General features: G+C 51.3%; 1 protein-coding gene across 2 annotated transcripts in view; it reads left to right on the forward strand.

Annotated features, from left to right (window-relative positions):
- Window positions 1–4,198: 4,198 nt before the first annotated feature.
- The window catches only part of ppp1r12c (protein phosphatase 1, regulatory subunit 12C), a 15,477-nt gene continuing 3,864 nt past the window's right edge, over window positions 4,199–15,811 (forward strand). The window contains exons 1-14 of one of the 2 annotated variants that reach the window (XM_080520942.1): window positions 4,199–4,503; window positions 9,295–9,457; window positions 10,821–10,951; window positions 11,207–11,325; window positions 11,974–12,133; window positions 12,238–12,382; window positions 12,622–12,696; window positions 12,780–12,859; window positions 13,042–13,154; window positions 13,241–13,308; window positions 14,091–14,236; window positions 14,580–14,667; window positions 15,407–15,524; window positions 15,710–15,811. The exon at window positions 15,710–15,811 is cut by the window's right edge and continues 14 nt beyond it. In XM_080520942.1, the coding sequence (XP_080377068.1) occupies window positions 4,328–4,503; window positions 9,295–9,457; window positions 10,821–10,951; window positions 11,207–11,325; window positions 11,974–12,133; window positions 12,238–12,382; window positions 12,622–12,696; window positions 12,780–12,859; window positions 13,042–13,154; window positions 13,241–13,308; window positions 14,091–14,236; window positions 14,580–14,667; window positions 15,407–15,524; window positions 15,710–15,811 (1,684 nt within the window). In that variant the 5' untranslated portion in view covers window positions 4,199–4,327. Of the gene's footprint in view, window positions 4,504–9,294; window positions 9,458–9,716; window positions 10,697–10,820; window positions 10,952–11,206; window positions 11,326–11,973; window positions 12,134–12,237; window positions 12,383–12,621; window positions 12,697–12,779; window positions 12,860–13,041; window positions 13,155–13,240; window positions 13,309–14,090; window positions 14,237–14,579; window positions 14,668–15,406; window positions 15,525–15,709 lie in introns of those variants that run through there. The other variant, XM_080520943.1, reaches the window with a different exon arrangement.

The following is a 15,811-nucleotide window of genomic DNA, read 5'->3' on the forward strand; positions in this document are numbered from 1 at the left end:
GGGTCAGGGTCAGGGTCAGGGTCAGGGTTCGGGTTTGGGTCAGGGTCAGGGTTAGGTTCAGGGTTAGGGTTAGGTTGGGGTCAGGCTTAGGGTTAGGTTCAGAGTCAGGGTTAGGGTCAGGATCAGGGTCAGGGTTAGGGTTAGGTTGGGGTTAGGGTCAGGGTTAGGGTTAGGTTGGGGTTAGGGTCAGGGTTAGGGTCAGGGTCAGGGTTAGGGTTAGGTTGGGGTTAGGGTCAGGGTTAGGGTCAGGGTCAGGATTAGGGTCAGGGTCAGGGTCAGGGTTAGGGTTAGGTTGGGGTTAGGGTCAGGGTCAGGGTTAGGTGGGGGTTAGGGTCAGGGTCAGGGTCAGGGTCAGGGTTAGGTGGGGGTTAGGTTTAGGTTGGATCAGGGTTAGATTGGGTCAGGGTTTGGGTTAGGAATGCAGAGAGTGAAGTCAAATACTTCAGAGCAGGGGTTAGCAGGGCGTCGTGCATGTCTTCAAAGTTTCCCTGCTCAAACACGCCTCAGTTGTCATGATGAGTCTCTGCAGAAACTGATAACGGGCCAATTATGTGTGAGGACACATTGAAACCTTGGAGGACTGCGGCCCTGCAGGACGCAGGTAGGCCACGCCTACTTTAGAGGGTTTTGCTGTCATCGTCGTCATCGTCATCGTCACACGACCGCAGTCTGAGGAACAATCCCAGTCCATGGGACTAATTCGTCTAAATGCTAGCACTAACTGTATAGCCTCAGACCCTAAAGCCTCTAACGCTAATGTCTGACCCGAGAACCGACAACTCCTAACTTCTGACATCTAACCCTAACCTCTGACTCTATAACCTCAAACTCTAACCTATGACCCTATAACCCCTAACCTCTAACCTCTAACTTCTGACAGCCATCTCCAACCTCTGACCTCTGATCTCTAACCCTAACCCTAACCTCTAACCCTAACCCTAACCTCTACCCCTAACCCTAACTTCTAACCGCTAACCTTAAAACTTCTGACATCTATCCCTAGACCTGACCCTATAACTTCTGACCTCAAACCCCAGCCTCTGACCTCTCACCCTAACCTCTAACCCTAACTTCCAACTTCTAACCTCTGGCCCTATAACTTCTGACATCTATCCTTAACATCTGACCTCTAACCCTAACCTCTAACTTCTAACTTCTAACCCCTAGCCCCTAAACCTCTAAACCTCCAACCCTCTAAACCTCTAACCCTCTCACCCTCTAACCTCTAAACCCTAAACCCTACCCCTCTAACCCTCTGACCTACCAGTTCGGGGTTATGCTCCAGAAAACACAAGCTGCTTAGATAACTTAAGCAACTTTAAAAAAATAAATAAAAAAACAACCCAAAAAAAAACAGAAGAGAAGTTTTGGGTGACGTCAAAATGTTTTGCTGGATACAAATATTCACCATATTCTAAACTCTTCTTTCCGATTACCAAGTGAGAATTGGTCAGGCACAGTGTTAACCGAAGTGTCGCTGTTGGCCCGGTGCCAAGTTAAGAGTATATTACACACAGAACAATTCCACGCAGCAAGTCGTCATTGGTAAGACGGTGTGAATGAGATGAAATCTCACCTGAAGGAAGGACTGTCCGTGTCGCTGCTCCGCCGGCTGCAGACTGGAGGAACAGAAGAGTGTGAGGTGGAGTTTGACCCTCAGTCTCTGCTGGAATGTTGACAAAGAGCCGCATCGATCACTGGCCTCCACGTCCGTGTGAAACTCGTGTTTGGACACACGACTGCGTGTGCAGCTGATCTGAACTGGACTGTGGCTCTTTGGTTCTGAACTGATGGTGACATCAGTTCGCCGATTCAGCGCCAGGAGGTTCAACACCTTCACTTTCATCGAACTGATGAACCCTTTGGAAAGCTGGCGTCACTTTTCATCTGAAACCTGCTCAAACACCCAAAATAACCAGGTTTTACTGAGTCCATCTAAAACCTTTAATTTTAAACAATTACCTGCTGATGAATGCATCCATCCATCCACCATCCATCCACCATCCATCATACACCATCCATCCATCCATCCATCATCCACAATCCATCCATCCATCCATCATCCACCATCCATCCATCCATCCATCCATCATCCACCATCCATCAATCCATCTGTCCATTCATCATCCATCCATCCATCCATCCATCCATCCATCCACCCATCCATCCATCAATCCACCATCCATCCAGCCATCCATCCATCCATCCATCCATCATCCATCATCCATCATCCATCATCCATCCATCAATCCACCATCCATCCACCATCCATCCATCCATCCATCCATCAATCCACCATCCATCCATCCATCCAGCCACCATCCATCCATCCACCATCCATCCATCCACCATCCATCCATCCATCCATCCATCCATCCACCATCCATCCATCCATCATCCATCCATCCATCCATCCATTCAAACTTCCCAATATCAAAGTGGGAAGTTTCCGGTTTGCAGCCTCGTGGTATTCCGACCACATCATTCCCATTTCTCACTTACTGTTGAACTCCTGATAAATAACTTTAAAAAGATGTCCACCAAATCATTGACACTTATTTTAACATAATTTTTTTTTTTATAAATCAGCTTTTCAGTTTGATTATTTCAACTGTTCATCTTGTTCCATCTCCAACAATATTAGAATTCTGTTTATAATTAAGCACATTATTTAATATGTCCATACTTACCAACTGTTCTCTTATTTGAGAAGCAGATTTTCTGAGAATGTGGTTTTTCTTTTCTTTCTTTTTTGTCTGAGGAATGTTTTGACGTTGACAGTAAATGTCTGAATAGTTCCTACACAGGCGTGTATTTGACAAAAGGGTTTGGTTATTACTACTATTTTTGTAATTTTAACAACAGTAAGTTTAGTTTTATTAGTTAACAGAATTGACTGATCTGACAGTTGTGTTCTCTTTCTCATGATAATTATTCATCAATGTCAAAGGAGCGTTCAGAAAGTTCCCACTTTACAACCGTCACTTGTTTCTTTCCCACTTTGCAGTGGGAACTTTTCAAATGTCTGTCTCCTCATGATTCCAGCAGAAATAAAACTAAAAAGTCAACTCAATGGCAATGTTAATCGTGTTTTATATGAAATGTTCTATTGTCATAAAACATGCATTTTGTGTTTTTACTTTTTTTTTTGTATTGACAATTGTGTTTGTTCTTCTAAACATTGTGTTTAAAAGCGGTTTTACTGAAACATGAAGCCTCCACAGACTCACTGAGGACAAAAGCAGGAAGAGCTTAATGCTATTTCTGGATTTCCCTTCCAGGCTTCTCAGTAGTAGGTGTGAGAGCTTAATGCCCCGGCGTAGGGCTGTTTAATACCTCGATGTAGGGCTGTTTAATACCCCATGTGGGGCTGTTTAATGCCTCGATGTAGGGTTGTTTAATGCCCCGGCGTAGGGCTGTTTAATACCTCGATGTAGGGTTGTTTAATACCCCTGTGTGGGGCTGTTTAATACCTCGATGTAGGGTTGTTTAATACCCCTGTGAGGGCTGTTTAATAGCTCAATGTAGGGTTGTTTAATACCCCATGTGGGGCTGTTTAATAGCTCAATGTAGGGTTGTTTAATACCCCATGTGGGGCTGTTTAATACCTCGATGTAGGGTTGTTTAATGCCCCTGTAGGGCTGTTTGATACCTCGATGTAGGGTTGTTTAATGCCCCATGTGGGGCTGTTTGATACCTCGATGTAGGGTTGTTTAATGCCCCTGTAGGGCTGTTTAATACCTCGATGTAGGGTTGTTTAATGCCCCATGTGGGGCTGTTAATACCTCGATGTAGGGTTGTTTAATGCCCAGGTGTGAGGTTGTTTAATACCCTGATGGGGGGCTATCTATTGCCCCGGCCAGGGCTCATCAATTGCCTGGTGTGGGGCTATTTAAGGCCCTAATGTGGGGTTGTTTAATACCCCAATGTGGGGTATATATTGCCCTGGTTTGGAGCTGTTTATTGCCCCGGTGGGGGTTGTTCAATGTCCTGGTACGGGTCAGTTAGGGTTGCGGTTATTGCTCTGGGGTCACTGTGGGGTCATTAATTGCCCCGGTGCGGGGGTCATTGCGGGGTGGTTTCTGCAGGGTAGTGGCGTGACGTCACCGACAGGCCCGCACGAGCCCTGCGCGCTCCCCGCCGCCCCCGTCGTACGCGCGCACGCGCACGCGCGCGCTGCTCGTCGGCTCCCGGAGAAGAAGAAGCAGGAAGTGAAGGACACATGGAGGGTGTGTCCGCCGCCGCCGCCGCCGCCTCTCTGTCCGGGTGATTTTCACAAAAACACCGGCCTCCACCCGCTGCTCCGCCGCCGCGGCTAGCCAAGCAGATGGGGGACTCGGCGCGGACCAAGCGGCGGGAGCAGCTGAAGCGCTGGGCCGGCTCCTGCACCGACCGCGCTCCGGACGTTCCCCGGAGGAGGTGGCGCGGAGACGCGGAGCCCGAGGCCGAGCCGAGCGAGCCGAGCGCGGGCAGAGACGAGGGCAGCCCCGGCACGAGACGACGGTGAGGCGGGCTGTGGGGGGCTGGTCCGGGGCGGGGGAGGGGGTGGGGGGGGGTCAGTCCGGCTGTGGGGAGGTTTCCCGGGGCTTGGTGGTTGTTTTTAGCAGGTTTTACCGGAGAGCTCGAGGCCGGACGCGGCGCCCTGCGTTAGCCTGCTAGCAGAGCGTTTCTCCGGGGACTCCTGCTGAGTGGAGCTCCGGGCTTCTCCCTGCTGCTCTCCGGCTCTTAGCCCCGCGGATCGAGCCTGTGTGGGACGTAGAGTTAAATCTGAGTCGAATCGGTGCTCTGGAACTTCAGTTCAGCTGCACACGAACATCACTGCATTGTTCGAAATGGTCAACAGTCACTTCTGTTATAATGGGAAAAAAATCCAGATACTGTAAACATTCCAGATCAGTGCGGTGTTTGTTTAGTCAAGTTAAAGAATGTGATCGTCTTCCTTTATCCATTTGCAGTGTCTGACGTCGCTTTTATTAACGCAGGTGTTAAATAATAATAATAATAATAATAATTCGGCTTCAGGTGCTTCTTTGGAAACGATTAATCTGCAGGAGGCTGGATTACATGTTAACCTCGCAGAACTTCCCATACATTTTCTGTTTGAGTGGAAAACGTAGTAAGAAGTTCAGAAAATGTTTTTATTCCATCTTTAGAAACTGTTTTTTGTTTAGAATAACCGGATTAGAAGGCCTGTTTCAGCCTGCAGGCCTCATTGATAACCTGATGGAGGAGTTTGGGTAGAAACCAGGGATGTTGATGGAGAGAAACCAGGGATGTTGATGGAGAGAAACCAGGGATGTTGATGGTAGAAACCAGGGATGTTGATGATAGAAACCAGGGATGTTGATGATAGAAACCAGGGATGTTGATGGAGAGAAACCAGGGATGTTGATGGTAGAAACCAGGGATGTTGATGGAGAGAAACCAGGGATGTTGATGGTAGAAACCAGGGATGTTGATGGAGAGAAACCAGGGATGTTGATGGTAGAAACCAGGGATGTTGATGGTAGAAACCAGGGATGTTGATGGGTAGAAACCGGGGATGTTGATGGTAGAAACCAGGGATGTTGATGGTAGAAACCAGGGATGTTGATGGAGAGAAATCAGGGATGCTGATGGAGAGAAACCAGGGATGTTGATGGAGAGAAACCAGGGATGTTGAGGGGTAGAAACCAGGGATGTTGATGGAGAGAAACCAGGGATGTTGATGATAGAAACCAGGGATGTTGATGGAGAGAAATCAGGGATGTTGATGGAGAGAAACCAGGGATGTTGATGGAGAGAAACCAGGGATGTTGATGGAGAGAAACCAGGGATGTTGATGGTAGAAACCAGGGATGTTGATGGGTAGAAACCAGGGATGTTGATGGGTAGAAACCAGGGATGTTGATGGAGAGAAACCAGGGATGTTGATGGAGAGAAACCAGGGATGTTGATGGAGAGAAACCAGGGATGTTGATGGAGAGAAACCAGGGATGTTGATGGAGAGAAACCAGGGATGTTGATGGGTAGAAACCAGGGATGTTGATGGAGAGAAACCAGGGATGTTGATGGAGAGAAACCAGGGATGTTGATGGTAGAAACCAGGGATGTTGATGATAGAAACCAGGGATGTTGATGATAGAAACCAGGGATGTTGATGGAGAGAAACCAGGGATGTTGATGGTAGAAACCAGGGATGTTGATGGAGAGAAACCAGGGATGTTGATGGTAGAAACCAGGGATGTTGATGGAGAGAAACCAGGGATGTTGATGGTAGAAACCAGGGATGTTGATGGTAGAAACCAGGGATGTTGATGGGTAGAAACCGGGGATGTTGATGGTAGAAACCAGGGATGTTGATGGTAGAAACCAGGGATGTTGATGGAGAGAAATCAGGGATGCTGATGGAGAGAAACCAGGGATGTTGATGGAGAGAAACCAGGGATGTTGAGGGGTAGAAACCAGGGATGTTGATGATAGAAACCAGGGATGTTGATGGAGAGAAATCAGGGATGTTGATGGAGAGAAACCAGGGATGTTGATGGAGAGAAACCAGGGATGTTGATGGAGAGAAACCAGGGATGTTGATGGTAGAAACCAGGGATGTTGATGGGTAGAAACCAGGGATGTTGATGGGTAGAAACCAGGGATGTTGATGGAGAGAAACCAGGGATGTTGATGGAGAGAAACCAGGGATGTTGATGGAGAGAAACCAGGGATGTTGATGGAGAGAAACCAGGGATGTTGATGGTAGAAACCAGGGATGTTGATGGAGAGAAACCAGGGATGTTGATGGGTAGAAACCAGGGATGTTGATGGAGAGAAACCAGGGATGTTGATGGGTAGAAACCAGGGATGTTGATGGGTAGAAACCAGGGATGTTGATGGGTAGAAACCAGGGATGTTGATGGGTAGAAACCAGGGATGTTGATGGGTAGAAACCAGGGATGTTGATGGTAGAAACCAGGGATGTTGATGGAGAGAAATCAGGGATGCTGATGGAGAGAAACCAGGGATGTTGATGATAGAAACCAGGGATGTTGATGGAGAGAAACCAGGGATGTTGATGGAGAGAAACCAGGGATGTTGATGGAGAGAAACCAGGGATGTTGATGGAGAGAAACCAGGGATGTTGATGGAGAGAAACCAGGGATGTTGATGGAGAGAAACCAGGGATGTTGATGATAGAAACCAGGGATGTTGATGGGTAGAAACCAGGGATGTTGATGGGTAGAAACCAGGGATGTTGATGGGTAGAAACCAGGGATGTTGATGGAGAGAAACCAGGGATGTTGATGGAGAGAAACCAGGGATGTTGATGGAGAGAAACCAGGGATGTTGATGGAGAGAAATCAGGGATGCTGATGGAGAGAAACCAGGGATGTTGATGGTAGAAACCAGGGATGTTGATGGAGAGAAACCAGGGATGTTGAGGGGTAGAAACCAGGGATGTTGAGGGGTAGAAACCAGGGATGTTGATGGAGAGAAACCAGGGATGTTGATGGAGAGAAACCAGGGATGTTGATGGTAGAAACCAGGGATGTTGATGGAGAGAAACCAGGGATGTTGATGGAGAGAAACCAGGGATGTTGATGGTAGAAACCAGGGATGTTGATGATAGAAACCAGGGATGTTGATGATAGAAACCAGGGATGTTGATGGAGAGAAACCAGGGATGTTGATGGTAGAAACCAGGGATGTTGATGGAGAGAAACCAGGGATGTTGATGGTAGAAACCAGGGATGTTGATGGAGAGAAACCAGGGATGTTGATGGTAGAAACCAGGGATGTTGATGGGTAGAAACCAGGGATGTTGATGGGTAGAAACCAGGGATGTTGATGGTAGAAACCAGGGATGTTGATGGAGAGAAATCAGGGATGCTGATGGTAGAAACCAGGGATGTTGATGGAGAGAAACCAGGGATGTTGAGGGGTAGAAACCAGGGATGTTGATGGAGAGAAACCAGGGATGTTGAGGGGTAGAAACCAGGGATGTTGATGATAGAAACCAGGGATGTTGATGGAGAGAAATCAGGGATGTTGATGGAGAGAAACCAGGGATGTTGATGGAGAGAAACCAGGGATGTTGATGGAGAGAAACCAGGGATGTTGATGGTAGAAACCAGGGATGTTGATGGAGAGAAACCAGGGATGTTGATGGAGAGAAACCAGGGATGTTGATGGAGAGAAACCAGGGATGTTGATGGAGAGAAACCAGGGATGTTGATGGAGAGAAACCAGGGATGTTGATGGTAGAAACCAGGGATGTTGATGGGTAGAAACCAGGGATGTTGATGGGTAGAAACCAGGGATGTTGATGGAGAGAAACCAGGGATGTTGATGGGTAGAAACCAGGGATGTTGATGGGTAGAAACCAGGGATGTTGATGGGTAGAAACCAGGGATGTTGATGGGTAGAAACCAGGGATGTTGATGGGTAGAAACCAGGGATGTTGATGGTAGAAACCAGGGATGTTGATGGAGAGAAATCAGGGATGCTGATGGAGAGAAACCAGGGATGTTGATGATAGAAACCAGGGATGTTGATGGAGAGAAACCAGGGATGTTGATGGAGAGAAACCAGGGATGTTGATGGAGAGAAACCAGGGATGTTGATGGAGAGAAACCAGGGATGTTGATGGAGAGAAACCAGGGATGTTGATGGAGAGAAACCAGGGATGTTGATGATAGAAACCAGGGATGTTTGGTTTGTCTTCAGGAAATCGCTAGGTTTCTTTCACAGGTCAATATTTACCATTTTTGAATTGTGAATGCTTTTATTTTTTTAGTAAAAGTTGAGTTTTGCAGATCGTCTCTCCAGAGTGCTTCAGGTTGGGAACACGACTCCTGAGCCTGGCTTTTCTCTCTACGCCTTTACTTTGTGATAAGTTTACCAAAAGGGCAACAGAGCAGCTTCACAGCATGACGGTTCCTCCACCGTGCCGGTCGGCAGTTGTCTGCTCTTCGCTCTGGGTTTGATCTGAAGGCGACGTCCTGGGCTGGCGTGTGGCGAGGAAACTGAGCACGACGTTCACTAGTGTGACTTCCTGTCTCCCTTCACCTCTTGAATGAAGGGCTGAGCTGCTGGTCGTCACCGGAATGAAAGTGAAGCTGTTTACATTTCAGTCTGTTGTGAAAAACACGTTTGTGCCGAACGGTTGAATTTAAAAATGAAAGGAGCGAGAATGACGCACATGAAGGAATCACAGAAAGAACCGTGTTTCCAGGTGAACGTGAACATTTGTCAGTGCGTTCATGAGGAGTTAACTGGTATGTTGACTCGAGGTGAAGGTGTGAATCTCTTTGTCTGCAGCAAACGCGTGCGCTTCGACCGGGCGGCAGAGTTCCTGGCGGCCTGCGCCAGCGGCGACACCAAGGAGGCGCAGGTCATGCTGGAGGAGGTGGAGGTGACCAAGGAGGACGAGGCGGACGTCATCAACTGCTCAAACGCCGACGGGATCACGGCTCTGCACCAGGTAAGGCTGCCGCACCGTCCTACCTCACCGTCCTACTGCACCGTCCTACTGCACCGTCCTACTGCACCGTCCTACTGCACCGTCCTACTGCACCATCCTACTGCACCGTCCTACTGTACTGTCCTACCACACCGTCCTACCTCACCGTCCTACTGTACCGTCCTACTGTACCGTCCTACTGCACCGTCCTACTGTACTGTCCTACCACACCGTCCTACCTCACCGTCCTACTGCACCGTCCTACTGTACTGTCCTACTGCACCATCCTACTGCACCGTCCTACTGTACTGTCCTACCTCACCGTCCTACTGCACCGTCCTACTGCACCGTCCTACTGCACCGTCCTACTGTACTGTCCTACCTCACCGTCCTACCTCACCGTCCTACCTCACCGTCCTACCTCACCGTCCTACTGTACCGTCCTACTGCACCGTCCTACAACACCGTCCGACAGTACCGTCCTACTGCACCGTCCTACTGCACCGTCCTACTGCACCGTCCTACTGTACCGTCCTACTGCACCGTCTTACCTCACCGTCTTACCTCACCGTCCTACTGTACCGTCCTACTGCACCGTCCTACCGCACTTTCCTACCACACCGTCCAACCTCACCGTCCAACCTCACCGTCCTACTGCACCGTCCTACCGCACCGTCCTACCGCACCGTCCTACCGCACCGTCCTACCGCACCGTCCTACCTCACCGTCCTACCGCACCGTCCATGCCAGCGACACTACGCCGCTCTGCCACATGGCGAACGGTTCGTTTCAACCTGAACGCTTCAAGACGTTGATGGACGGCCGGATTCACTTTGTGTTAAAGCTTTACATGTGTCTTTGTCTTTGTGTGTGTCCATCTTTCATCCTGAAGCCGAGTCAGAGTCTGGTTGTCCAGGGACAGGGTCTGGTTGTCCAGGGACAGAGTCAGAGTCTGGTTGTCCAGGGACAGAGTCAGAGTCTGGTTGTCCAGGGACAGGGTCTGGTTGTCCAGGGACAGGGACAGAGTCTGGTTGTCCAGAGACAGAGTCTGGTTGTCCAGGGACATATGGTCTTATGGACGCTTTGTTTCAGCCTCCGTCAGGAGAACAAGGGCGTAGCCATCTTGAAACGTTAAAATAGCTTCACACAGATCTGTGATGTGGATCATTTTGTTTCCGTCGGTGAAAACGACAACGGGAGAGTGAAAGCAGTTGAAGCAGTGAAAGACCATTTGCCGGGTCCTGACGTAGCTGTTTGAACGTACGTCGTCGGTTTCCGTGAGACACAACAAGCGGAAGTGGACTTTTTAAACGCCGCGTTTGAAATTGTGCTTGGCGGTCCTGAGACGTTGAGGCGACTGACGGCGTCTCCTCTCTGTCCTCAGGCCTGCATCGACGGCAGCATGGACATCGTCAGCTTCCTGTGGCAGCACGGCGCCAGCGTCAACCAGGTGGACAATGAGGGATGGACGCCGCTGCATGTCGCCGCCTCCTGCGGCTACCCCGAGATCGCAGAGTGTGTAGTTTACCTGCTAACAGTTCACCAGCTGTGTGTGTGTGTGTGTCAGTATTTATTCACTCAACAATACTAACATTGTAGTTGTGTTTGGCGGCACAAGCATGAGCTTTACTGACACACACACACACGGAAATGTAAAGACCTACTGCTTCTTTTGCTTCAGTGTGTGACGTTCGTCCTGCGTCGTCCCCTCATAATGTCTCCTGGACCGTTCGTTGAGCTTTAAGTCGACTGTCGCTGTGTGTTGATCAGCTTCCTGTTGCAACAAGGAGCGTCCCTCTCCGCCGTCAACTGTGACGGCGACGTTCCCCTGGACATCGCTCTGGACGAGACCACCGAGACGCTGCTGGTGGAACACACCCTGAGACAAGGTGAGCGGCCGCGAGACAAGTCGCGGACAAAAGTGACGCGGGACGAAACGGAGACGGCGGTGAAGCTCGGGGGAGGTTGGCTCAGACCGACGCCGCGCGTCAAGACGGCTAACCCTTAGCCCTCCGCCTACCCCTTAGCCCTCCGCCTACCCCTTAGCCCTCCGCCTACCCCTTAGCCCTCCGCCTGCCGCCTTCCCCTCCATAACGAGGGCAAAGGGATAAAAGTTTCAGCCCTTAGATTTGGGACTCCCCTCTCCCTCTGCTTTGGAACTCTACAGTGTAATAATAAAACGTTATAAACACGGTCTCTACCAAACAAAAACACATGGAAGCTCCATACGGCAGCGCTACTGCCGCTCTTACTAGTATAAAACACAACAGGTTTATAGAACTTTAGAAGCGTATAGATGTGAAATGCGAGTCCTTCGGCGCCATGTCCTCCTACCCCTCTGTTTAAAGTGTACATCTGTAAACGCTTCGTTTCGAGGGGTGAATAGCCCTTCCCCTCACCCCTCCACCTCTGCACAGTAGCGATATTGGGACACCCCTCAGACTCTCGTGAACGCGCATTTCAAAGGGGGGAGGGGTAAGATGAAGGGCTGAGGGGGAGGATTGAGACGCAGCCTAAATGTCTTTTTGGTTCTTCAGGAGTCGACTTGGAAGCAGCGAAGCGTTTCGAGGAGGAGCAGATGATGTCGGACGCTCGGACCTGGCTGACGGACGGCGCCCCCGCCGACGTGCGAAACCCCAAAACCGGGGCGACGCCGCTGCACGTGGCCGCAGCCAAGGGCTACCTGGAGGCCCTCAAGTAAGTCCTTCCGATTGGGTCACTCGCCTGCGCTTGTCGACTCCTGTTCCCTCGTTGAAGTCGTTGTTTGATGTCGCCGTGTCGCCGTGGTCCCGCCCCTCCAGGATACTGTGCCAGTGTGGCCTGGACGTGTCGGCCGTGGACTTTGACGGCTGGACGCCGCTGCACGCCGCGGCTCACTGGGGTCAGGGCGAGGCCTGCTGCATTCTGGCCGAACAGCTGTGCAACATGGACGCTCGCAGCAACGGGGTGAGCCTCAGGTTACCGTTCCGACTGTGTCACGACGAGGGCGTGGGGGCGAGCGCCACGCCGCAGCCTGCTGGACTCAGACGTTCAGCCTCGTATCGGTCACGTCACGATACTTAACGATGCAGCAGTCAGGCAGAGACGTCTGAAACGTTTGAAACCGTCGTCACGCGACATCGTGGTCAGATTCTCGTTCTGACGACGAAGGTTCCCGGTTCCATCGGCTTCTTTCTGGCCTGCAGGGTCAGACGCCGTTCGACGTGGCGGACGAGAGTGTGGAGGAGCTGCTGGAGGAGCTGTCGCAGAAACAAGCCAACGTGAGACGTCCTCGTCTTCGCCGAACGTCTTTCACTTCATACGTTCTCTTTATTTATTTATTTATTGTTGTTGTTGTCCTCAGTGGCGTAACGAGCGGTCGGTACTGGATCGGCAGAACGCTCCGGCCTCCAGCACCGCCAACGCACAGACCAAGAAACGCAGGTGAATGTCCATGTGGCGGTCCTCCGGCGTGTCTGTCCAGAGGGACGGAAGCTTCCGGAAGAGCCGCTCTACCCTGTGTTGATGTGTGTGTGTGTGTGTGTGTGTGTGTGTGTGTGTGTGTGTGTGTGTGTGTGTGTGTGTGTGTGTGTGTGTGTGTGTGTGTGTGTGTGTGTGGTTCCCAGGAGCTCAGTGTGCAGGATGAGCAGCAAAGAGAAGATGACGGTTCAGGACCAGTCGAAGGAGAGGGGCGTCTCCGGGGGTCTGGAGCTCAGCGAGGAGAAGGAGAACAGCCCCGGTAAGACGGCCTCCACCCTCTCCCGAAATCCGCTCCACCCGTGTCGTGGTGGCGGAGGTACTCACCTCCTCCGCTGCTCTTCGCAGAAAGCTCCGTCACTTCCAGTCCGGACACCGAGAGCGTGACCACGTCAACGCTCAGCCTGCACGACAAGGTAGGGACCGACCGGAGCCTCGCCGCCGGGTACACCGTCACAACACCTTCACGACACCGTCACAGCACAGTCAGAACACCGTCAGGACACCTTCACGACACCGTCACAGCACAGTCAGAACACCGTCAGGACACCTTCACAACACCTTCACAACACCTTCACAACACCGTCAGAACACCGTCACAACACCTTCACGACACCGTCAGGACACCTTCTCTCTTTCTCTCCTCTCTTCTTTCTCTTCTCTTTCTCTCTCTCTCTCGCTTCTCTCTCTCTCTTTCTCTCCTCCTCTCCTCTCCTCTTTCTCTTCTCTTTCTCTCTCGCTTCTCTCTCTCTCTTTCTCTCCTGTCTTCTTCCTTTCTCTCCTCTCTCTCTCTCTTTCTCTCCTCTCTTCTTTCTCTTCTCTTTCTCTCCTCTCTCTCTCTCTCCTCTCTTCTTTCTCTCTTTCTCTCGCTTCTCTCTCTCTCTCTTCTCTTGCTCTCTCTCTCTCTTTCCCTCCTCTCTTCTTTCTCTTCTCTTTCTCTCGTCTCTCTCGCTTCTCTCTCTTTCTCTCCTCTCTTCTTTCTCTTCTCTTTCTCTCGCTTCTCTCTCTCTTTCACTTCTCTCTCTCCTCTCTTTCTCTCCTCTCTCTTCTTTCTCTTCTCTTTCTCTCTTTCTCTCGCTTCTCTCTCTCCTCTCTCTCCTCTCTCTCTCTCTCTTCTCTCTCTCTCTGCTGTGATGAAGACGACTCCTGCGACTCTTGATCTGGTGACGGTTAATGTGATTCTCTCTCTGTGGTTCAGACGTCGGAGGAGAGGGAGGAGGAGGAGGAGGAGGAAGGGGGGAGGAGGGAGGAGAAGGAGTACGACAAGGCGGTGGCCAGAGTCCAGCCCACTCAGAAAGACCCTGCAGCCGAGAGCCCCAACACCCCGGGCTCAGACCGCCGCAAGTAAGACCCTCCTTACTTCATATCCGATTTTACATTGACTTGTCTTGAGGCTCCGCCCACATTTGAGGCCCCACCCACGTGTGAGGCTCCGCCCATTGTGAGGCCCCGCCCACACTTGAGGCTCCACCCATTGTGAGGCCCCGCCCACGTGCGAGGTGCCGCCCCAATGTGAGACTCCGCCCACATGTGAGGCCCCGCCCCCGTATGAACGCGTTTCGTGTTGGAATATTAATTCCATAATTCTTTCAAAGCCTCAATGACCAGGATTTATTTTATTATGAAAGAAAGAAATCTATTCTTCTGATCCACTTTGACATTTTAAAGGAGATTTTTCTACTTTCAGGTTTCAGGTTCCAGTGAGAGACGAAGAGTCGGAGTCCCAGAGGAAAGCTCGCTCTCGCCTGATGCGCCAGTCTCGCCGCTCCACACAGGTGATGCTCCACACAGGTGACGCTCCACACAGGTGACAGGTGACGCTCCTCACAGGTGACGCTCCACACAGGTGACAGGTGACACTCCACACAGGTGACACTCCACACAGGTGATGCTCCACACAGGTGACACTCCACACAGGTGACACTCCACACAGGTGACACTCCACACAGGTGACGCTCCACACAGGTGACAGGTGACGCTCCACACAGGTGACGCTCCACACAGGTGACGCTCCACACAGGTGACGCTCCACACAGGTGACAGGTGACGCTCCACACAGGTGACGCTCCACACAGGTGACAGGTGACACTCCACACAGGTGACGCTCCACACAGGTGACGCTCCACACAGGTGACAGGTGACGCTCCACACAGGTGACGCTCCACACAGGTGACGCTCCACACAGGTGACAGGTGACACTCCACACAGGTGACACTCCACACAGGTGACAGGTGACGCTCCACACAGGTGACAGGTGACGCTCCACACAGGTGACAGGTGACGCTCCACACAGGTGACAGGTGACACTCCACACAGGTGACACTCCACACAGGTGACAGGTGACACTCCACACAGGTGACACTCCACACAGGTGACAGGTGACGCTCCACACAGGTGACAGGTGACGCTCCACACAGGTGACAGGTGACGCTCCACACAGGTGACGCTCCACACAGGATGTTTTCCGGGTGTGTTGTTGTTGTTTACAGGGTGTGTTGTTGTTGTTGTTTACAGGGTGTGACCCTGACAGACCTGAAAGAAGCAGAGAAGTGTGTGATCAAAGCGTCGGACTCGTCTCCTCGCAGCGTCCAGCCCGTCAGTCCCATCGTCACCGTCACTCCTGCTGAGAGAGGTGAGACAGGAAGTAGTGCTGGTTCACTGGAATACCTGCTGTCTGCTGTCGCCATGGAGCTGGAGCCTCACTGCTAAAGTCTCTCTCTCTCTCTCTCCCCATCTCTCTCTCTCTCTCTCTCCATCTCTCTCTCTCTCTCTCTCTCTCTCTCTCTCTCTCTCTCTCTCTCTCTCTCGCCCCCCCAGACACCGACCCGGTGAAGCCGGATGAGCCGGAGGGCGACAAGCGTCTGGGAGTGAGGAGTAGGAGGAGAGCGAGGACGGAGCGGCGCTCCACCGGGATCATTC

This window comes from Blennius ocellaris, assembly GCF_963422515.1.
Source record: "Blennius ocellaris genome assembly, chromosome: 3".
Classification (NCBI taxonomy): Eukaryota; Metazoa; Chordata; class Actinopteri; order Blenniiformes; family Blenniidae; genus Blennius; species Blennius ocellaris.